Here is a 22,664-nt window from a genome sequence, read left to right as displayed (position 1 = left end):
AATCCTCTTTGTTTCTTCCACAGAAGATTGTATTTCCAAAGTGCATAATAATAGAAACATTATTTTCAAATAACTTTTTACTGTCAGATCACATGCTTTGAAGAAGTTTTCATTTTCTATGCATAACAAAGATAGAGCAAACCTCAAGACAACTTGTTGTTCTCTCTAAATCTCAGTTTTAATAAAATGAAGCTTAAACTCCTCATTTGGCCACTGCTTTTGTATGCACAATTAAATTGGAGCTACAGCACACTGTATATTCATTTCTTGTGCACTGACACTGCATTTCTATCTATCAGCCTGACTCTATTTTAGCTTAATTTAGCTTGTTTATAAATTGTGTGGTTGTTAAAACGTATACCGTACATTGTTTGCGTTATCTTTAGTCAAAATTGATTTCAATCAGTATAAGTTGGAAATGTCAACATAAAGAACAAATGAGTGAAAAGCTCTAGAAAGATTGAAAAAAAAAAAAAACATTTTAACATTTGTTTTCTGCATACAAAATTTAAATTGGCGAACAAGAAACTTTTTTTTTTTTTTTTTTTTTTTTTTAATTGCTACCTCTGTTTAACCATGCGACTCGATTTCCCAGCAAGCAATGCGAGTAGCAGTTTAGAGGGTCACGTGGATCTCAGCCAATGGTCTTCCGCCATACCCGGAAGCCGGAGCAAGGAGGGAATTTCAGTTTGTTTACATCGCAGTACAAACACCTTGTCTCCTTGTCCGAAGACACGAAGACTGAATGGATGTAGCTGACGTCTTCTCTATAGAGGTGAAACTTAAATGTCCGCACCTCTTATTTACATGTAAGTTCGCATTTGAAGTTGCCACAGCCGACGGTCACACGACTATAGAGCAGCGACGTTGCTGACAGCTTAAATAACGACAGCTCTTGGCAAAGGAGGGCGGAAATGATTTCAAATATTGTGTATTGAAAGAGATGTGACAAAGTTAAACTCCGACTGACGTATCTGGTTCTTTTCTGTCTTTACTTTGAGCTGAACTACCTGCAGTCGAGTCGAGGAAATACTGGCATCCTGTGGCGGGATGTGGTTGTTGCTCGATGAGTCCGTGTGTCAGGTACACAGGAACATTTGACCTTTCCACCACTTTAATCGGTGTGAAGCCGCATGATTTGCTCTTATGGCGTTTTTGTATTTGTATATTTGCACCCCCGGGTGTGTCTTGGGAGGGTTATGATCCAGGTGTACAAATGTAGCTGTGTATCTTTCTCTTTCAGAGAAAAAAAAAAACAAAAAAAACATCTTTTCCAAGATGAAATTCAGGGCTGGAGCAGTAATTTGATTAATTGTTTAATCTCTTGGGTTTTGGGAAGTCGTGATGACTAGAGCTGAAATTACTCATTAATAAAGGGATTAGTTGATATATCTACTACTACTACTAATAGGTTGGAGATTAATCTGCAACTGATCATTTGATACTTTGAGTAATTTGCATGCATTGATGTCAACACTCTGGTTGCAGCTTCCTGAATGATGATTTGATGCTGTTTTTTGGTTGTTTTTTTTGTCTTAAACTGAATGTCTTTGGGTTTTTAACTGTTGGTCATAAAAAAAACAAGCTCTTTGAAGGCACAACTGTGGGTTGTAGAAACTGTGTGAACGATAACTTAACTATTCAAGACATTAACTAGCTGTAATCAATGTAACCTTACGTAATAAGGATGTTTGCAGTGTTATGACGTGTTGTGGATGTAACTGTGAATTAGTAAATAAAAAAAAATGGACAGAATAATTAATAATGGAATCATCAGCAATGGGGGAAGTGTTGGGCCATCACAAGACGTCAGGACAGCTCCTGTGCACAACTTCTTCAAGTATCTTGAACTTTTAGTGTAGAAATTAAGCCGTGGGTGGTCAAAGTGGATGGTGGTCAAAAGCGCTGTCTTAACACTTTAATCCAAAATCTCCAATAAAAGTTGTGTTTTATGGATTTAGCTGGATGTAGATCTGGTGACTAGAAAAGTCACACCATTCATTGATCCGTAGTGCCCCGTTTAGATGCATCTGTAGAAGTGATTCGTGTAAATATGAACAAAACTGTTCCTTTTATGATTTACATTAGTCTAATTTAATCCCGGCTCTCCTAAATATAACACACTGAAGCATACAGAAGTACATTTGCAGAAAGTGATGTTTAACTGATTTGATTATACTGAAATAACGTCAACAATCTCTTAATTGGAACAGCAAACTCAGCGAAACCCAAAGTCCACACGCTTAGTTTAACAAATCTTCAAAGATAATATTTGACCAGTCACATCTCGTTCCTGCTCCAGAATGTGTTCAGCCAACACCAGAGCTGCTGACGAGTGTGTTTGCGCATGTGCACGTTTTTTTCAGCCTGTGTCACATGCGTTTGCACCAACTTTGAGCTTCTACAATATGCGCCCGTGTATTTACATGTAACTGTCCTTGTGATAAAGATCGTGTGTGAAACTGTCGGCATGTAGTTCTTTTCCACGTCTGCTTCGCTGAAAACGGAGCCTCTAAGACACAAGTCAACAAGAGGCGTTTGTTCCGAATTTGGTCTGGGTTTTTTTTCCTCCCCCAAAATGAGTATTTATATATTCACATCAGCAAGCCATAGGGGCTTTCCAGCAGAGATGATGGAAAGACATTAAACAAATTGTGTGTAACGAGGTGATCATAAAACACAACCCTGTGGCGTCCCACACAGACCTATCATTATGGCAAAAAACAACAAATACACACACACACACACACACACACACACACACACACACACACACACACACACACACACACACACACACACACACACACACACCATTCTCAGGCTATATACAGACATGAAACACATCCTCACACACCCTGTGATCTGCCCCCCACGTCTTTCTCTCCGTCTTCATAAAAGGTGAAGAATGTACTGTTTATTTCTCAGTAGGCCATCATGAATGTGTGGGAGAAAGCTTGATCGCCTGGAGCTTAAAAGTCTCATTGTTAGATTGTGGTAATAAGAGGTTAACATAACCAGATTTAACACATTTATTGCCCCCAATTTATTTTCTATTTAATAATTCCACTTATTATTGGATTAGCCACCAACGGCCCCATAGAAAGTAGGGGATAATGTGGGCCACATGTGCACATACAGTATTAAAGTAGAGGCCAAAAATGACATTGATTATTGTCAACTGACACTCGTTTATCAGATATATTTGTATTCGTGTATATTTTCACAGATATTTAAAGTGATTATCAGTATGAAAATGTTTTGTGAGTTATATTTTTAAGTATATTTGACCGTTTCTTTTCTTAATCCAGTTTTAATAAATAGCCAATACTTAACTTTTAGTTCGAGTTTTGTATTTTTTCCGTAGGACTTATTTATGGTACTAACTGTTGACTAATATTAACAAAATTCTTACAATTCATGAAATAATAATGTTGTAAATGGCCAATAATGTTTTACAATTTTATACGGTTCTTTGTTTCATAGAAAATAAACCAAATAACCAGGAGTTCAGATTGTTCGTCCTCTCTCTATGTTTATTTAATTTCAGGGTCACCCATATACTGAAATATCTCATCTTCATGGTTGATCTTTTTAGTTGACGTAACAATAACAACACTCACTGAATAAACTTGCTGTATGAAATATAGCTGATCTACATCAAATGTGCCTTGCGGGGTTTTCTTGTAAAAAAAGAATTTTTCTGTTTTCATTCATCCTTTCTCCCCAAAACTCAAAAGTGGCTCGATGAGATCAAGCAATTGTCTACATCTATTTCTTTTCTCAAAATATTTGCAACGCCTATTTTTTCATTTTTAAAATTTTGTTTTTGATTTTTAGCCTTTGTAACTAATTAATGGAATAGCATGAAACATTTTCTAAATGTTATGTAAAGTACAAATCACCGATGTAAAAATGGTTCCTTTGCTCATCCCTAACACCAGCAAGAACAGACGATTAGATGGTTTCTGTGTAATCCTTGGCTTTGACTGTGGTCTTGTTGTTTATCTTTTCTCTCTTAGCTCCTAAGTAAATTTGCCTAGACAAGCAGCCAAAATGTCTGAGCTGCAGCCAGTGAGCCAGCTCCAGCAAACAGCAGAGCCCTCGCTGGATGTTCGGGAGATTCAGTTCTGGCTGGACAAAGCGGTGGCGTGGGGCCAGGCCGACAGTCCAGACACTCAAAAAGACACCTGCCTACACTTAAACCGACTCAGGGATTTCCTCCAACAACTTCTCGCACACATCAACAACATGGTAAGCAGACGCAGTAAAAAGTTGAGGTCATACCTTCGCAGCTTTTGTTTCTTGACTTTCTCATATTGCAAGTGTACTTCTGACATTTATGTTCTTGACACATTCGGATAATCCTGCTCCTACGCTACGTTTCTAAGATGGCTGTCAAGACAAATTCAATGCTCGCATCAACTAAGAGGCCTGATAGACTTAGCACGCCTTATCCAATGAATGGATTTTAATCAAGTCAAGCAGCTGTCTGATTAATGAGGCACGAAGTTAATTCAAACAAGTGCAAGTCTAATGCACATGCCCAAACGTGCACACGCTCCATCTCTGTCCGAGCCAGGGCTTGAACACTAACACTGGCAGGGTCCTGCTAACAGAAGGTGCTCTGTGCTGAGTAGAGGCTGTGTATGTCTCGCTGGCAGCGCTGCAATGTTGAGTTAGTCAGGTAATAGTCGCACTGGGACCTCCAGCGCTAACCTAATGTATCCCCATATCAGGTCCAGAAAATTTGGGAAGGGGGCAGAGGACATTGGGGCTGCAGGACTGAGATTTCACTGTTATGGTCATACCTCCTCTATTCAGCTCTTTTACCTCAGGACTCTCTGTCTCGCTGCTTTTTAGAACCATTTTTCTCACATGATATACTCTTTTTCTCACATCAGGAATCTTTTCCTTGTTAGTCTTACCTTCATGGTGCACTTGCAAGTTTTAATCTGTAATGGTGTTTCACTAACACTTTGGTCATGGTTAGAATCGGTCTCAGTGTGTCCGCCTGTCCTACTTTAGACTTTCTCATTGCTTTGGCAACACGCCGTATATTTTTCCAGATCAAGCACTGACTGGCTTTTATTTTTCTCTGTCTGTCCTCTTTTCTGTTGGCATCATTCTTGGTATACGTCGTGCAGAGGTGTCAGCGTGTGTGTAGAATGATGGAGCGGATACAAAGAAGGACACAAAGAAAGAGAATGGTATAGCTTAATTGGGTTGAAATCCTTTTTACTGGCAGTGGGCTCATAAAAGACCAGCTGAGGATAGCCTGCTTCTTGGCAGCATTTTGCGTCCTTTGATGGCTTTATAACTTTCCTGTGGCTTATGGCCTCAGATGTGAAATACTCCTTGTTATTGTTCATTTCCAGGTTTACACTTTTTAAAAAAAATTTTTTATCTGCATGTTGCCTTTTTAAGTGGAATAGGGACATTTTATGAAATAGGCTTATTTGCTTTCTTACAGGGATATTGGACGAGGAGTCTAACAGCACTCTCATATATGTCCACTTGTTAAAAGGTTGGAGCCAGCAGACGGTTCTCTTACCGAAACAACATAACTTAGCAGGTAGCATATCTCTGTCTTTGGGCAGCAAAATTGTACCTACCAGTACCTTTACAGGTATGTTATACCTCGACGGCTTAATATGCACAAAAAACAAAATGTAAAAATGTCATTTAGCTGTTTAACAGGTGTGGCAGGCTTTTCCTTGGTTAGATGCAGTGACTTCCTGGAGTCTTGTCATCACCGAGAGGTTGCTATGTAACCAAAGGACATGTCAGAAAGTCACTGTGTGTCCTTAACCACAAACTGACATTTATATCCCTCAGGTTTTGTAAGGATTAAACAAAGGATATTATTCCGCTTGGGAGGTGCTTCTGTGTGCATTTTAGATGGAGCTAAACTCGCTGTTTCCCAAATGTCAAGCTATTCCTTCCGAAGAGTGTTTTTCGATGCGCACCTGCTATGTTGTTGTACAGCTTGTCAAGTCTGCTTTCAACATAGTTGCTACACCACAGATGCAGTATTAAATCACTCCTCAAAGGAATGATCAGGGAATCCTGCAGCACTAAAGTAAGATGGACGGAGAGCGTGCGGAATTCGACAATACATTCTAGTGTATATTTGTGTGCTCAGCATAGTGACTTTCCTATTTATTGTTAGGGCTACTCTGATTGTGGCTCAGTGCAGGGACAGAAGTGTTACCTCACTGTTGCCTATGAACTTGTCCCATTTGGCTCTTTAGCTGGTACGTAATCAGTCACTTCTGTCCGTCATGTCTGTCCCTAATCAAAACAAGACACATGGTCTTGAAACCCTTTTATATTTAGGGACAATGTGGACAAGGCTTTCATGCAGATTTTGGCCCTGGGTATTCAGTGATAATTACTTTGTCTTGTGATGGCTCATTCTTGTGAGCATCCCTGCAGTCCCACAGCATGCAGTTTCTATAGGAAATGGGCATTCCTTTACAGTTTCATCAGAAAAACACACACACACACACACACACACACACACACACACACACACACACACACACACACACACACACACACACACACACACACACACACACACACACACACACACACACACACACACACACACAACTTTTACCATGGGCTGCTGGACTGATGGGAAGGCAAAGTGTGAAGTCTGTTTCAGACGGCTTTGGTGGTGTTGTGGGGCTGAGCGGGGGTATTTAGAGAAACTTTGCTTGGCCTGTTTCCATTAAGCTTCCCATTAATGGTGATCTCACCCTTTTGAATGAGTCAAGTTAGTCTCCTTCACAGTCTGATACTCTTTTTCAACACACAGGTCTAAAGCTGCCTTTATATTTTCTGTTTCGGCAACTTTGAAACTCCTACATGTTTGCTCTCTGATTTTCTTTTTTTTTTTTTAGATGAAAACAACACAAACACATGTATATCGGACTAGAAACATTTTTGTTTCTGGTATTTTCCCCCGTCCTCCTTATGCCTCGCTTTATTTATAACCCCTGCAGTACTAGTAATTGCTTTAAATGCTGACTACAAAATTTACATGGAGGTCTACTTTAAAAGTGCAAAGTTTTCTCTGAAAATACAGAGACAGTATTTGTTTCTGAAAAAACGATCACAGTCCTCCACAGTTGTCAACAGCTGTAGGCTACAAGTATGTTGAGATGCTCTGGGACTCTGATGTATGTGGGACGGGCCTGAACGTCTCACGGCAAACAAGAAACCTGGCTTCTATTTTCTCGTGACAATCAAGAGAAATGAACCCATAATTATGAACAAACGAGCTTTGTTTTCTCGTGACAACGAAAATCATTCATTTTCTGGATAAAATAGCATAAAAAAACCAAAACAATTGCAAGTTTTTACAAGGTATCAATGTATTCTGTTTTTATAAGTAAATGCTCTTGTTATAGCAAAATATGGATACACAATACGGTGTTTCACATGCATATACTTTACCTGGGCGGCCCGCAAGCTCGAAGTTCATGTGTCGCTGCTGCTGTATGAAATCAGCCTGCAGCTTCACACACAGTCAACTAAATTATACCAACATGGGTTAACAATTAAACGTAACCGTTAACCAGCTGGTAGTTATCGGTGCGTTCATTAATTCCGCCTGAAATGGTCAGCGCGTGCTCCGCGCGTGATCTGCTGACAAGCTGACGGTCAGAAACTCCAGTTTCACATCACTCAGAGCAGCGGCGGATCAATCATTCAGTGATGAGGGAGCTGCAGTACTGCACAGTAAAAACACTGTCAATGAAAAAGTCCTGTTTAAAATAATGCTGTTCCAGTTTGCTACTCAACACTGTTAATTTATATAATGTAATGTAATGTAATGTATTTATTTATGGAGAGTTGTATCGATAAGAGTATCAATAAGTATCTCTTCTTATTTTGTATCAGTGAATGTGTACATCTGGGCCAGAGCAATAACAGTGGACATAATATGTTAACTCCAACACAGAAGGTGGAGAAAAAAAAGAAGTGCATATATTTCTATTGGCTATCGGTCAGTTAAAAGTTGGAAAATATTGGCATATCGGCTACCGACCAAAAAAAAAAAAAAATCCAGTATTTATTAATTTCATGATTTTATTTATTTTGTTACATCGCCAAACTTTCGCATTATTTCACTAAACCAATGTATATTGTTACAACACGATTAGTTGGTGTGTTGTGTAACAGTAAATGTCCATACGGTGGTAAAATAAAAATCATTGCTTGATGAGACAGTGTAGCTTGTGGCATTCATATGACATAATGATCTGGGCGTCGTGTCTGTGAACCTGTGTGCGTTGCTTGTGTGTGTTTGGTATCAGTGACTGTCAATGACCGAGCTCCAACTCGGTGCTCGGCCAGTGTGCAGTGTTGACATGTTAGGCTGCAGATATTTGACAAGGACGGACATCTACTCTCACGCTAACCTCCTGACAGTGTGTCTGAAATATTCAGTGCGGAGCACCACGTCTCCACCACCGTCACCGTCACCACTCCTCCCTGTTTGATCCCGAGAGCGAACACAGCTTTGACTGTTCCGCTTGTGTTTACAGTTTTAGATCAGGATGAAATCATGTATTTGTAACCTCTCTAGTAGTGGCCTGTGGTTATACAGTATGTTGCCGAATAAGTGTTTGTCGTTTGACTTATTAATTAATTTAAAAATAAATAAATAAACAAATTCAGTCAAGTAAGCAAAATTGTCTGCGGTTGAGCAACAGCACACTGCTTCAATTACAACTGGCATATATCAGATTTCTCTGGGATTTTTCTGCACCAAAGCTTTGCTGTAGAGTTTAATCAGCTCAGAGGAGAAGTGTGTGTATATAGATATATCTATATACATATATATATATCGTTAATAAGGCTTGAATAATAAGTAAATCTGTACATGCGCGTGAATATGATTCATGCACACATGTGCAGATATGCTTGTAAATTTAAGAAATACGTCAGCTCTTTGATCTGTTTTCTACATGTCCCAATGCAGTCATCATATAGTAAAACAGGGCGTGCTCTGTGTTAATGTATTAAACCCAGAAAAGTAATAAGATGGAACAAAAGCAATATTGTACACCTGTTAATTTACAGGCTAGTTTGAATCAAAAATCATTTTTAAAGGATTGAAGACTGAAGGCCTGTCTTCGTCTCCCGCTTGCCGTGCACTAGTACAGATAACGACATGCATGACTTTTTTTGTAGCGAAATTCAATTATTAGTTTGGTCTGGTTGTCCTGAACTGCCAGCTGAAGCAGTTGTAAAACTCACCTTTTATTTTGTCCTGGTGTTGAATGGTCTTATTTTTCACAACAGCACCGACACCGTTTAGTTTTTTCCATTAATCATCTGGGGAAATTGAATATTTATCAAATTGAAATGTATAGGAAGTCAGGATTAAAGGTTGTTCCAGTTCTTAAAAACAAGCGTCCGTCGTAACATCAAAACTCTCCGGGTGTTTTAATTGGCTGTGAGGTGAAATAAATCACATGGTCTGTTATTCTCGAGCTGGATAAACATGCACAGACACACACATACTTAAACCCTTACAGGTATAGCACCCTCGACCAGAGCCCTGCTCTGCACTGTGTTCTGTTTTCTATACCTCTCACTGTTGACACTATTGAGGGAGTTGTGACATGAGCAAAACATAAGAAACAAAGGTGCATGAGCAATGCGCTGGACGCCTTTGGATGTCTCTGTTACTCAGCTCAGTCCTCTCACCAATGAAGAAGAATTTTGCTCGTTTACATCTTCTCCTGTTTAGTGTTGTTTCACAGGGTTGCTAGGTTCAAAAGACAAAACAAAAGAGGATGAAACAGGTGATGAGGTGTAAACATCTGTAATACACTGAAATGATGAAAGAATTTTTATTTTTTTTGTACTGGCTCCACTTCTGTCATATTTTAGTCTGATTATATACCAGATGGAAAATAGATCTTATTACTGTGCTGTATGTGCCTTCCTGGAGGTATGAGAGTTCAAAATTAAAAACATGTACAGTATCAAATACATTTTCCTCTCTTTGTGCTTTGTTCTGTCTATCTTTAAGAGCTCCACAACTGAAACCATGAAGCGGCTTCCCCTCTTAGGCCAGTTTTTAGGCCGGCTCTGCTGGAACCGTTATGTGACTGCGGCCGGTGAGTGCACCTTCCCCACAACTTACACTTCACGCTTACAATCAGTGTTTCAAAACTCCCAGGCAGACGGAAGTAATAATGACGGCAATGATTCTGACATGGTGTGTAATGTGGTGCTGTATTGTCTGCAGAATCAAGCAGAGGGCTGCTGCTCCAGTGTCTGTGGGGACTATACTCAGAGGATCCAAGCAATGCTGTGGAAAGAAAAGCCAACCAGTGGATACGGGTATGAACTGGAAAGTCTAAATCTCTTTTACTGCTGAACTCGGGGTTAAGTGATTACTAAGCAGCAAAGACTCAGGGAAATTCAGTGAACCTATAACACTGATCCTTTTAGAATGAGGAATGAGATTTTAGCAAAGTGACCCATAACTGGATTTACACACCAACTTTCTAATTCACTTTGTACTGTACAATAACAATGTTTTATCTGTACAGCTCATTTTGCTGTTGACATTTCAGTTCAAACTGATATTCAGGGAAACGTTGAGGCCTAAGTAGCAGCTATCATAAGCTACACCACGATTGTTTCAAATCTAGCCATCTCTTTACTGTACGTACAGTCAGCACTTTACTGTAATTTATCTTCTAAAGATACAACAATTCAGAAAAATACTTATTAAAATTAAGGCAGGGCTTGGTGTCATTTCATACATTTTGAATCCTGTCCCAATAGAATACTTCAGTTTTGTCACTTGATTGTTTTTGTTACCCCAAGCTGTATATGTGTAATAATAAGGCTAACATCTAAAATGCATCAGGATTTTAATTTTTCTTGACACAAAACAGCTTTACAATTAGGTTGTTTAAGTAAAACAGCCTAAAACTAGAAAAATCATGACATAAATCATCAATTATCTATTCAAATGTTAACTAAACATGAATCTGACCAAATCTAGATACAAATTCTGGTAGTTGTACATGTTGCTGTAGGCACATTTTAGTCAATTGCACAAAAGTGCATAATGTGCAATGAGTAAAGTTTGGGAAACAACAGTCTGGTGAAATAATGCACTTTGTTAAGATTATGAACAGTGTTTGGTCTGTTAGACAAGTTGTTTGTGTCATAGAAGCTTTGTGATTATTTTTGACAATGGTAGCAGACTCACTAGGTTCACCTGACATACAAACTATTTTATTTTGACACTGTTTCAGGGAAGAAGCAGGGATATGACAGAGTGCCATAATGTTCAACCAGTGTTACTGAACAAACACAAGTCTAACACTCAAAGAGGAAAGAAAAAGAAATACGGCAGCCAAAGTCAGTGACGGTGCTGGACAGTGTGTCAATGTTCAATCACGACTTCACCTGATCATTTTGATGGTACTTGCTGTGTCTTCAGTGTGTTTGGATGTGAACGATAACTCAGGGAAGCTTGAAGAGATGGAGACAAAAACTCTGAATTATCGAGAACATTTAATTGTGTTTAGTTGTACATGCATATTTTCTTCTAACAGTCAGTCATATGCACGTTCTCATCATTGTCAGGCACGTTCTATTTGCTGTTTACGTTCTAATTAGTTCTGGACAGACTTGACATACGGATTAGTTGGCAATTACAGATCATTATTTTACTGTAACAAACACTCTTAAAAGAACCTTTGTTTGACTGCCTTTGGGCTGCTGAAGAGATTTTCTGTCTAATTTAGTTTTAATAGAAGTTTGCGCGCCAGCTTTCTGTCTTTCCTCTCCAATTGGACATGGATGATGAATGAGGTAGATTGTGTCTCCGTTAGTCTAAGCCTTTGTGCATCAAACTGTAAAGCATATTTTGAAAGCAAATTAAAATTGACTGTTTTACTGCCTCTTGTCACCAGAGAAGGATCAGCCTTTATATTAGACTTAGCTGATCCTACTTACTGTGTGTTCTCAAGGCGCACGCACAAAAGAGGGAAAGAGAACAGAGGGAAGAAAAGATTCTGCAATTTTCAACTTTGAGAGGGTTCACACAGATGGCCTATGATAAACAATGTGAAACCTTCACATTTTTGCCAGATTAACTGTGTGTTTGTATTCTTTTGATTAATTTCTCATCTAATAAAACATCTTGCTAATTAAAACAGTGCCTTGAATTTGCCAGATGGTCTTTGACCCATAAGAGGGGAAGCGGAGTACGTGTGTGCATGGTTGTGTTTGCATCTGTGTCGTGGGCATATGTTTTTGTATGATGTCTGTGCAAAATGAGACATGGTTATGATCGGATAGTTGTGATATAACTGCTTAGTTCCATCTTTTCTGGTGACTTTTACTGAAACAATAAGGAACAATTGAATTGGTCTAGAGCTTAAAAACGAATTTGATTAATCAATAAATGAAGCAACAGAAAATAACTGGTAGCTATTTTGACGATTCATACATTTATTAAGTGTTGTTGTTTTTTTTTTGTTTTTTTTTTAAAGAAATGATCCAGCAAGAGCATGATCATGAAATGATAATACAAATAATTGTGATTAGGAAATTTAGTTGAGTTTTTCTAATCATGGTTTAATAATATACAGCACATACACTGTATGAAGCACAGGAGCCATTTATTGGCATTGAACGTTGAACATATAAATCAAAATTGTATTTCTGTTCGCCTTTTAGGCAACTTAAATACACAGAGCCTAATACTGAAGTATACAAAGAAATTACTGATAATAACGGGTAGCAATAATCAAAATAAACCATATACCATGGTGGGGCTAATACCCCACGTATATATCCTATTAAATCACAGCAGAAGACAGTAACGATACGAGATTTCACGTCATTGAAGAGTTCGAGTCAAACCTCGAATGGGGAAAAATGGGGGAAGTATGAAGTATTGTTTGTAAAGATGATTGGAGCTGATTCTAAAGATTATGCAAAATAATTGCGATTATCTCAAATAGTCGTGTTCGGGCGATATTGTAATAATTGTGACAGGCCTGGCTCCAGCCGTAGAAATATATATTTTTTTGTGGTTTCCTTAATCTTCTGCAATAGTAAACTGATTATATTTGGGAGTTTTTAACATTGGTCAGAAAAAACAAGACGTTTAAAGACGGCATTAGCCTACAAAGTTTGATTGTTTTCTGTCAATAATTCACTTATCAACCAATTATGAACATAATAGTTACTTGCAGCACTTTAATCATTGATAAACGTTAAAAATCAGTCTGGGTTTGTGCTGCGTTTTCCACATTGTATAGAAGCAGTTAACTGTCGTTCAGTGCTTTAAGGAGCAGCACTTACAGTCTGGGTCACTGGGGCCACTGGTACGGAAATTTCACATATGTATTCTGTACTGAAAGGTGCTCGTTGAAAGTGTCCAACGAGTATAAGTACAATAAACTCATGACCGCTTCTCAAGCCTCTCCTCATTGTCATTTATTGTCCACCAAAGAAGCTTCCTCTTACCACAAATGACAGGAATGGCGGGAAGCACAAAAAAAACCCCTTTTTCACCGCAGCTTAGACCGACTGGGGGAGCAGGGCAAATGGATGGTTTTATGCCAGCGATGGTCTGTCTCTGTGTCTCTCGCTGCGTCTGCGTCGTGTTGGACCGCCTGTCCTGGAATGCAGAATGCAGCCTGTTTTCTGTTAGCCCTGTCTGATCTTGCTCCCCAACATTGTTTTCTTGCTGCCTCCATAATAAACAGAGGGTCTGGTGCTAAGTGGCTAAATACTGTGCTCTTTGTGAGTTTATGCATGTGCTTGCACATGTTTTTGAGCCTTTGTGCAAATACATGTGTTTTTCTACTACTGTATATACTGTTAAAAGCCGCATGCATTTTTCTCATTAAATCATGGCAGTTCATAGAGTATTTTGCCGTTTCTAACTTGTGTCTTTGCTTCACTCCTCCCTGTCTGCCTCTCCTCCACATCTGAGTGTTCTCAATGGGTTTGATGAATTCTGGGTACAGCCACATAGCTGCCGGCGATGTCAGATAGTCATTAACTCAATTGGTCTGTTTCTCGACATCCTGCACTAGCAGAGGGACCACACAGTGCTGCAGCAACATAGCATGATCTTTGAGGAGATGACAGATAAGTAAAACATGAAAGTGTAATATTAGAGGGCCAATGGTGGAACTGTTTGATACCTTAATCTTTGATGTGTATCTTTAGTGACTCAAACAGGGTAAACCACAGGTAGGCCCTGCAGCCTCTGCGGCTTCTTCATAGTATGAAAACATATATCAGAATATTGCTTCACGTTGGCTGCTGTTTGCTGTGTTATTATTTGAAGATGAAAGTGGTTTTGTCACAATAACGCGTACCCTTCATCTCCCATCTCCCTGATTCTTCTTGGGTGTCACCGCCTCACTTACTGACATTATCTTTTATATTTCTTCCTTTCAAATTAAAGGAATAGTTTGACCTTTTGGTGAATTATTTCCCATCTTCTTTGTTAACTTTGTTCCTATGCAGAAATACAAAAAGGACAGTTTGTGGTTTGACAGAGCGTTACCTGCTGCGACTGTGTCTTGGCTACCAATAGTGTTGGCAAATAGTTTACCAGAGTCTTCTAATTGTGAGTTGATGCGGCACAAATATTGGGTGGACATATGAATTGAATATTATACGCATTATGATGAATGTTAAATAACTTCTAATTTGCCTTTAAACAATAAAGCAAGAAAACATGCTTTCCAAAAATCAAACAATGCCTTTAAACGCTCAATTCTGCATTCATGACTTAAGAAACATATATTTCTAGACACCATTTTGACTCGACATTCAGACTTTTCAATCTAATATTATAATATGCTTATATGTTTTGTTTTGCTTTGCTTCATATTGTAAAGCACAATTCATGACCCTTATGTAAACATAAAAGGGAGCTCCAACCAAAAAAGGAACACTGGAAATTGCTACCAGCCCCTAAAACTGAAAAACTTAAGCAAGTTCACGATGGTTTTGTCACACTGTTAAACTTTTATTTTCAATCTTGATTGACTTCATAACACAAATTGCTAATTTTCATCTAAAAGTCAGCATTGTAAAATGATGAAATACCTCAAGTTTATGGGTTTAACAAAGGCATATTTAGGAAACAAATGGATTTTTCTTCTTAAATTGCACTTATTGAATATATGCTGTCAGTGCACCAGCTTCAAGCACAGTTGCCTCCAACTTTGATTATTTTCTATGATCAGCCTTCCTTTTCTACTCTTTTCCTTCATTTCATCTTCCCTTTTTTGTCTTTGCTGTTTTGGCCTTCTGAGGCTATATAGAGTCTTTCATTGGTTTTGGGAGAATTCAATCATGGCTTTGTAATTGTTAACAGACACCCATCAAAAACAACCCAAGTCTTTGCCTTGTGCATTTTTCTACATCCTCTGTTTTAATTTTAGATTTATGGAGGGATAATTTCTATGGCAGCAGCCCGTCCGTGTCCCCGAAGCCAACTCAGTTGCCGTTTTCTGTGAGAGAAAGGCGACTTTTGACCCAAAGTATTTGCCATCCATCTATCCATTTGCCCTTCATCCCATTCCTCCGGCGACCGCACCCTTTTCTCCCCACTCCAAATGCAGCAGTCGCAGTGCGTTCCAGCCTCTCTGTGATATTTCCCCCAACCAGTCTTCCTTCCCTCTCATCCCCCAGCCCCACTGTGCCTCCTTACCAAGGGTGGGATAAGTGTGATTGGTTTTGTATGCACTCAATGTGCAGGGTTTGAGGGCTCTCACATGGTAGTGATTGGGGTTGTTTTGTGAGACTATGTGGAGGGTAAGGATCTTAGCGTGCTGTAGGGCCAGGCCAAAGAAACCACACAGCTCCACCAACAGCACTGCAGCACTGCAGCACTGCTCTGCCTTGGATTTTGTGATTTGTCCTCTCTTTTTTTTTTTTTGACATATTGTCTCTTTCAATATATTTTTCTCCTCATCTTTTGTTGAGCCCCCTTTATCTGTAGTTTGAAAGAGACTTGTTCTTTTTTTAGTCTCCTCTTAGCGGTGTGGGTTTTTCTGTGTTTTTGGTTCATCACAGTTTTAAAAACAGATGTGTGCTGAAGATGTGAGGCCTTGGCTGTTTCTGTTGGATCTCACTTGGATGTAACTTGTACCAATGAGTCAACTTGGTGGTCGAATGGGGAAGATTGTTTCTAAGGTTTAAATCAACCCCTAATTTAATGCTGTAGGTCTTTGGGTTGTCATAGCTCTTCTGAGTGAAATCCAATGAAGAAAATTCTTGTCAAACACTCAGTATATTAATCATTAGACCACTGAATGCTGCGTGACATTGGTTTTGGTTTTGGTTTGTACATGCCAGCACTGAAAGTAAAACAAGTCGGTGTGTTTCAACTCTTCTTGTGCTGCAACATATTTATTTTATTTGCTGAGAAAAAGTTTTCATTTTTGGAGCTTTTTCTGTTTTGAGAAACCCTCCTGTAACATTATAACTTACAATATGAGGATTGTGTTCCCTCTCTTTGTTCCTTCATTATGACTGGGGTTCTTCACAGACGAGAATCAGCTGAGTTTATTAGTCTAGTTTATCAGTGTATGATGAGGCCCCTTTTAAAAAATTCTTGTAAAACACAGAGGCCCTCTGTAACAAAGAATGCTCATTTCTGGAGTTGCTCATATGCTGTCCATACATTCTCACTTACTGGAATACCTTTTCTCCACTCATGTGGTTCAAATGATGTGATGCAGACAGAGTCATCCTATATTCCCATAGCTAATTAGCTTTGATGTTATGGATCTTGGGGCTTAGGCAGACTGTACCAAAGTCCACTTTTACACATATACACATTAAGTGCCAGAACTCTTGTGTTGCCTGCTCTTCCACAGAAAGTGTTGTGTCAACTTGCTACAGAAGAAGACGATGCTGCTGCACAGGCAGTGATGAAGTGTATGGGTGTATCAGCAAAAGAATACCATGTCAAAGTCCTGAGAAAGGTATTGTCTCTTTTTTTTTTTCTTTCTGTAGGTTTAATTTGTGCATATATAGGACACCGAGTGTAATTATGTTAATATGCTGTGTGTGTGAATTTCTGACATTTCAGATGGTGGCACTGCTGCATGAAAAAGTTGGGAAGAGCTGCAGCTCTTTGAGTAACATAAATCAAAGGTAAACAGAAATCACCCTTGAGAAAGTACGGCTTCAAGACTACTTTCATTATTAATAAATCTGCTTATTGTTTTGTTTACATATTTTTCTTTTGTTTTTGAAATGTCCAGAAAGTCCCCCCAAAAAAGGAGTATTACAGTTTCCCCTTTATTTTGTCCAACGGACAGACCAAAATATTTATTCGGAAATAATATGCAACAGAGAAAAGCAGCAAATCCTCACATTTAAAAGGTTGGAACCTTATAATGGTATGCTGTTATTTATCAAAATAGCTGATTGTCTTCTAGTAGACACTAACTTCAAGAACAGTCTTATAATTAGCTTGCCAAGTGGTAAGTAGTGTTGGTATGTACAGTGGTGTGGAAAAAGAGTTTGCCCCCTTCCTGATTTCTTTTTTTTTTTTGCATGTTTGTCACACTTAAATGTTTCAGATCACCAAACAAATTTAAATATTAGTCAAAGATAACACAAGTAAATACAAAATGCAGTTTTTAAATAAAGGTTTTTATTATTAAGGGAGAAAAAAAAAAATCCAAATCCACATGGCCCTGTGTGAAAAAGTGTTTGCCCCCTAAACCTAAAAACTGGTTGGGCCACCCTCAGCAGCAACAACTGCAATCAAGCGTTTGCGATAACTTGCAATGAGTCTTTTACAGCGCTGTGGAGGAATTTTGGCCCACTCATCTTTGCAGAGTTGTTGTAATTCAGCCACATTGGAGGGTTTTCCAGCACCAACCGCCTTTTTAAGGTCGTGCCGCAGCATCTCAATAGGATTTAGGTCAGGACTTTGACCAGGCCACTCCAAAGTCTTCATTTTGTTTTTCTTCAGCCATTCAGAGGTGGACTTGCTGGTGTGTTTTGGATCATTGTCCTGCTGCAGAACCCAAGTTGGCTTCAGCTTGAGGTCACGAACAGATGGCCGGACATTCTCCTTCAGGATTTTTTGGTACAGTAGAATTCATGGTTCCATTTATCACAGCAAGTCTTCCAGGTCCTGAAGCAGCAAAACAGCCCCAAACCATCACACTACCACCACCATATTTTACTGTTGGTATGATGTTCTTTTTCTGAAATGCGGTGTTACTTTTACGCCAGATGTAACGGGACACACACCTTCCAAAAAGTTCAACTTTTGTCTCGTCAGTCCACAGAGTATTTTCCCAAAAGTCTTGGGGATCATCAAGATGTTTTCTGGCAAAAATGAGACGAGCCTTAATGTTCTTTTTGCTCAGCGGTGGTTTTCGTCTTGAAACTCTGCCATGCAGGCCATTTTTGCCCCGTCTCTTTCTTATGGTGGAGTCATGAACACTGACCTTAACTGAGGCAAGTGAGGCCTGCAGTTCTTTGGATGTTGTTGTGGGGTCTTTTGTGACCTCTCGGATGAGTCGTCGCTGCGCTCTTGGGGTAATTTTGTTCGGCCGGCCGCTCCTGGGAAGGTTCACTGCTGTTCCATGTTTTCTCCATTTGTGGATAATGGCTCTCACTGTGGTTCGCTGGAGTCCCAAAGCTTTAGAAATGGCTTTATAACCTTTTCCAGACTGATAGATCTCAATTACTTTCGTTCTCATTTGTTCCTGAATTTCTTTGGATCTCGGCATGATGTCTAGCTTTTGAGGATCGTTTGGTCTACTTCACTTTGTCAGGCAGGTCCTATTTAAGTGATTTGTTGATTGAGAACAGGTGTGGCAGTGATCAGGCCTGGGTGTGGCTAGAGAAATTGAACTCAGGTGTGATAAACCACAGTTAAGTTATGTTTTAACAGGAGGGCGCAAACACTTTTTCACACAGGGCCATGTGGGTTTGGATTTTTTTTTTCTCCCTTAATAATAAAAACCTTCATTTAAAAACTGCATTTTGTGTTTACTTGTGTTATCTTTGACTAATATTTCAATTTGTTTGATGATCTGAAACATTTAAGTGTGACAGACATGCAAAAAAATTGGAAATCAGGAAGGGGGCAAACACTTTTTCACACCACTGTATGTACCGCAGTCAGTGTACCAATTTGAATTTGATTTAAATCATCCCCTTGGATGGATGGATGGATGTCTTTTCTATCTTCATAACACACATTTTGTGCAAACATAAAATGAATATTTCCACACAGGTGTTCATGTGACAGTATTCTGGCTACATCAGAAGCTTGTGTCCCACTTGTCACTTGTCCCGAGGCCTCTCCTCTCATTGGTGCATTGCTACAGCGACCAGTGACTTGTGTCAGCGGAGTTCTCAGTGAAGACCTCCTGGATGCTCTGGGCTCTGCATACTCAAGGTAGGGCAACATTAAAAACCTAGACTATGACTGTCCAAAAGCACTCCCTATTTGCTACATGGTATTGGGGATTGGCATTTCAAGCAAAAATACCATTCAATATTTGCTGGAAACTATTCAACTATTATTCAACAAACCTCGGTCCTCCACTTCAAAGCGTTTGGCAAATAGCTTGTAGGTGCATCACCGCCACCTTCTGGTTGTAGTAACATGTTACTATAAGGCACAAGTGGAAAACAATGGAAATAAGCCAAGATGATAGTTGCATAAGCTATTAAGATTTTTTTTTTTTTTTTAATTTTATGACTATTGAAAAATCTTGACATCCCTATATGGTGTTGTGCATTTTAAGTGTGGACCACCATTTCCCGTTTGAAATTTATGGACAATATAGTGCCCTCAAACTTCACAATAAAATGAAAAAAAAACCAATGTTCATTACCCTCTGCTAACATTTCCACTATGTCACATTATGTATTTAATAGATACAATACTGTATTGTGTGACTCTACAGCTGGTAGTGATGATGGAAAAATGATAATAGCTATCCTAAATCTTAATTCACTGCTGCCTATAAAGTAAACAAGTGTCTATTGCATAGGGAGTAGTGAATGAGTGGACAAGGGAGGGATTTTTAGAGTCATATAGCAGACAGACGCACACTAGTTTCTACAAAGCCTAGACCAAACATATAATCCAGACTTTGCCCGGTGATCCAATCTTTACAAAGTGATACAACATATATAACGTGTAATGACGTAGTAGGATACAAATCAACCAGATTTTTGTTTGTTTGTTTGTTTTACAGCCAGGGCCTTTCATTGGAGGAGCAGGCCTTGATCTCTCTGTGGTATCACAACTTGTCCAGCCTGGAGGAGGCAGTGCTCTGCCTGCTGGAGTCTGGTACCAACACAGAGTCAACGCTACAGAAGCTAGAGCAGCAAGTAGCTCAGTCACTGCTGGTGGGTAAATTACCTATAAAATCACAAGTTAAACAGGATAAAGTCAAAGATATAATCAGATGAATCAGCACTGAACACTGAAGGAACCCCGAATGTGTGGAAGTGCTTCAGAGGTTAGTCCAGGGCTGCAAGTAACAATTATTTATTTTATTGATGAATTTGCTGATCATTTTCTTGCTTGATTGTAGTCAAGTATGTCAAAAAGTTGTGAAAAACAAGCTCATCGCTATCTATACCAGCCCAAGATAACATCTTTATATATTACCTGACTAAAAGTCTAAAACTCAAAAGATATTTAATTTACAACTACATAAATCAGGAAACAAGGACACATTCTCACATTTGAGAAACAGGAACCTATTTGGCATTTTTACTTGTGAAATTTTTTTTGTTTTACTCTAATTCTTACAATTTCAATTAATTAACTAATCAATTAATCAACTGATTGATTGTTTAGTCAATTGATTAGTTTGCAATATAAGTGAAATGTCTGCTTTTGTTTCAAACCAGCTTTTTTACATCTCACATGTTTACCTAATTTATTTCCATGAACAACTATTTTAACAGCACCATTATTGGCGGGAAATAATGGCAGCCAAGCCTAAAGACCAAAGTACATTGTGTGGTATTTGGAGAGCTGACATTGTATTCAAATGGACATCTGTATGAAAGTATAAAAGTGCATGTATGAAAAACCTCTAACATCCACTTTTGTCTTAACATTTAGAGTGGGAGAGAAATGTGTAGATGGTTGTGCCATTGTATCGTGGCATTTTCTGCTGTTCTACTGCTTTGTGACTTGGCAGCATTTGAGTCTGTTGATGTATTGGTGATATACTGCTGCTGTTAAATGAGTTTGTTATGTACAAAGTTGGACTCATCTGCCCTGAATTATCTGGTCTTACATCAGAAATCATTGCGCACTCCATATGTGTTTAGCGCCACTTTGAACTGCTTTGTAAACTGTGAAACCAAACCGTTTGAATATAGGGCTTGCTCATTTTATTATGAGGTATGGAGTTGTGTTGTTTTCATATGCATAGTTCTTGGAAATGTTCCATCGTGTTTTTGGTGGGTCTTTATTGACTGTTTTTTGCCTGGCTAACACCATTTGGCTTTGCTCCGCATGCATCTCACATAATTTGGCGAGCTCTAAACCGCATCTCACATCATTTGGCTTGTGCTACACAGCCTTTACTGTGCTGGGTAAGTACTGAACTCTCTGTCACTCGGGTCCTTGGCCACTCCTCACTTCATATAACGTAAGATCATGCCCAGTTCAGAAGTCAGAAGGGATTTCTGATTTATAGATTGGAATGACTGGTTATTGAAGATGATGTCCTCTTTACAACAATGCAATCATTACATACCAGGAGTGAGTCATGTTCTTTTAGCTCAGCTAACGGGGGCTGCTTTTTCATCCCACAATTGGAACTTGTTTGACAAATTATTGTAGCCCCTGTGAGAAGTAAAGATCACAATAACATAATTAAAAGTGTCACTGGAAATAGCCAATTCAAGAAAACTCCGACAAAACACTGAAATCAGATACAGAAGTGTCTCCCGGAATCTAGACCCGTCTCTAAAGTTGACAAGTTTTCTACATATTGTTTGTGCCAAATATCTATTGTTTATTCAGCAATAAATTACCTTGTCTGCACATTGTGAATGGCATCGTTTTTACCGAAGTTACTGATTGCATTCCCTTTGGTATAAATAAATAGCTGTAAATGTCAGTCAACTAAGTGGGAAACAAGAATTTAGCTGCCGTTTTGCTCCAGTTAACTGAGGTAAAGTTTGGCGGTTGTGTCGCTCTTGTTTTCCCAGTGTTGGTCCACTTGAGTTGTCTACATAACAGGAAAGCAACTCACACTTTTTCAGTTGAGGGAAGGACAGAGGGGCAATTGTTGACTGTTTGTATCACTGTCCCCGCATGGATTTACAATTGTATTGAAACATTTGGGAGCCCCTGGGTAAAACACTAACGTAAATCCCAATTTTTTTTTTATGTCTGTTTGCTGCAGTCCCTTTAATCAACGAAATGTAATTCTGTAATGCTGGGGTGCCCAAATCGCTGCATACAATTGCATTTGTCTACCCTTTCATCCATCTCTGATTCATCTTTGTTTTTAATCACCTTACTTGTTCACACGCACTTGTATGCATGCAAACCCTACACTCGCGTCTTCTTTCGCCATGCTTTTCTTTATGATTTTTCATCTGGTATAGTGTGTCTGTCTGGG

At 39.0% G+C, this 22,664-nt stretch overlaps 1 protein-coding gene across 1 annotated transcript in view; it reads left to right on the top strand.

Moving 5' to 3' along the window:
* Positions 1 to 684: 684 nt before the first annotated feature.
* The window catches only part of fancc (FA complementation group C), a 34,648-nt gene continuing 12,668 nt past the window's right edge, over positions 685 to 22,664 (top strand). Inside the window, exons 1-8 of the mRNA XM_069699544.1 lie at positions 685 to 809; positions 4,023 to 4,254; positions 10,058 to 10,145; positions 10,277 to 10,371; positions 16,908 to 17,015; positions 17,123 to 17,187; positions 19,295 to 19,459; positions 20,268 to 20,421. Of these exons, the coding sequence (XP_069555645.1) occupies positions 4,057 to 4,254; positions 10,058 to 10,145; positions 10,277 to 10,371; positions 16,908 to 17,015; positions 17,123 to 17,187; positions 19,295 to 19,459; positions 20,268 to 20,421 (873 nt within the window). The 5' untranslated portion in view covers positions 685 to 809; positions 4,023 to 4,056. The remainder of the gene's footprint in view (positions 810 to 4,022; positions 4,255 to 10,057; positions 10,146 to 10,276; positions 10,372 to 16,907; positions 17,016 to 17,122; positions 17,188 to 19,294; positions 19,460 to 20,267; positions 20,422 to 22,664) is intronic.

Source organism: Brachyistius frenatus, unplaced genomic scaffold, assembly GCF_029030835.1.
Source record: "Brachyistius frenatus isolate BFR_SWC_R1_liver_20210118 unplaced genomic scaffold, ASM2903083v1 Contig_30, whole genome shotgun sequence".
Lineage (NCBI taxonomy): Eukaryota > Metazoa > Chordata > Actinopteri > Embiotocidae > Brachyistius > Brachyistius frenatus.
This window is presented reverse-complemented; position numbering and strand designations above follow the sequence as displayed.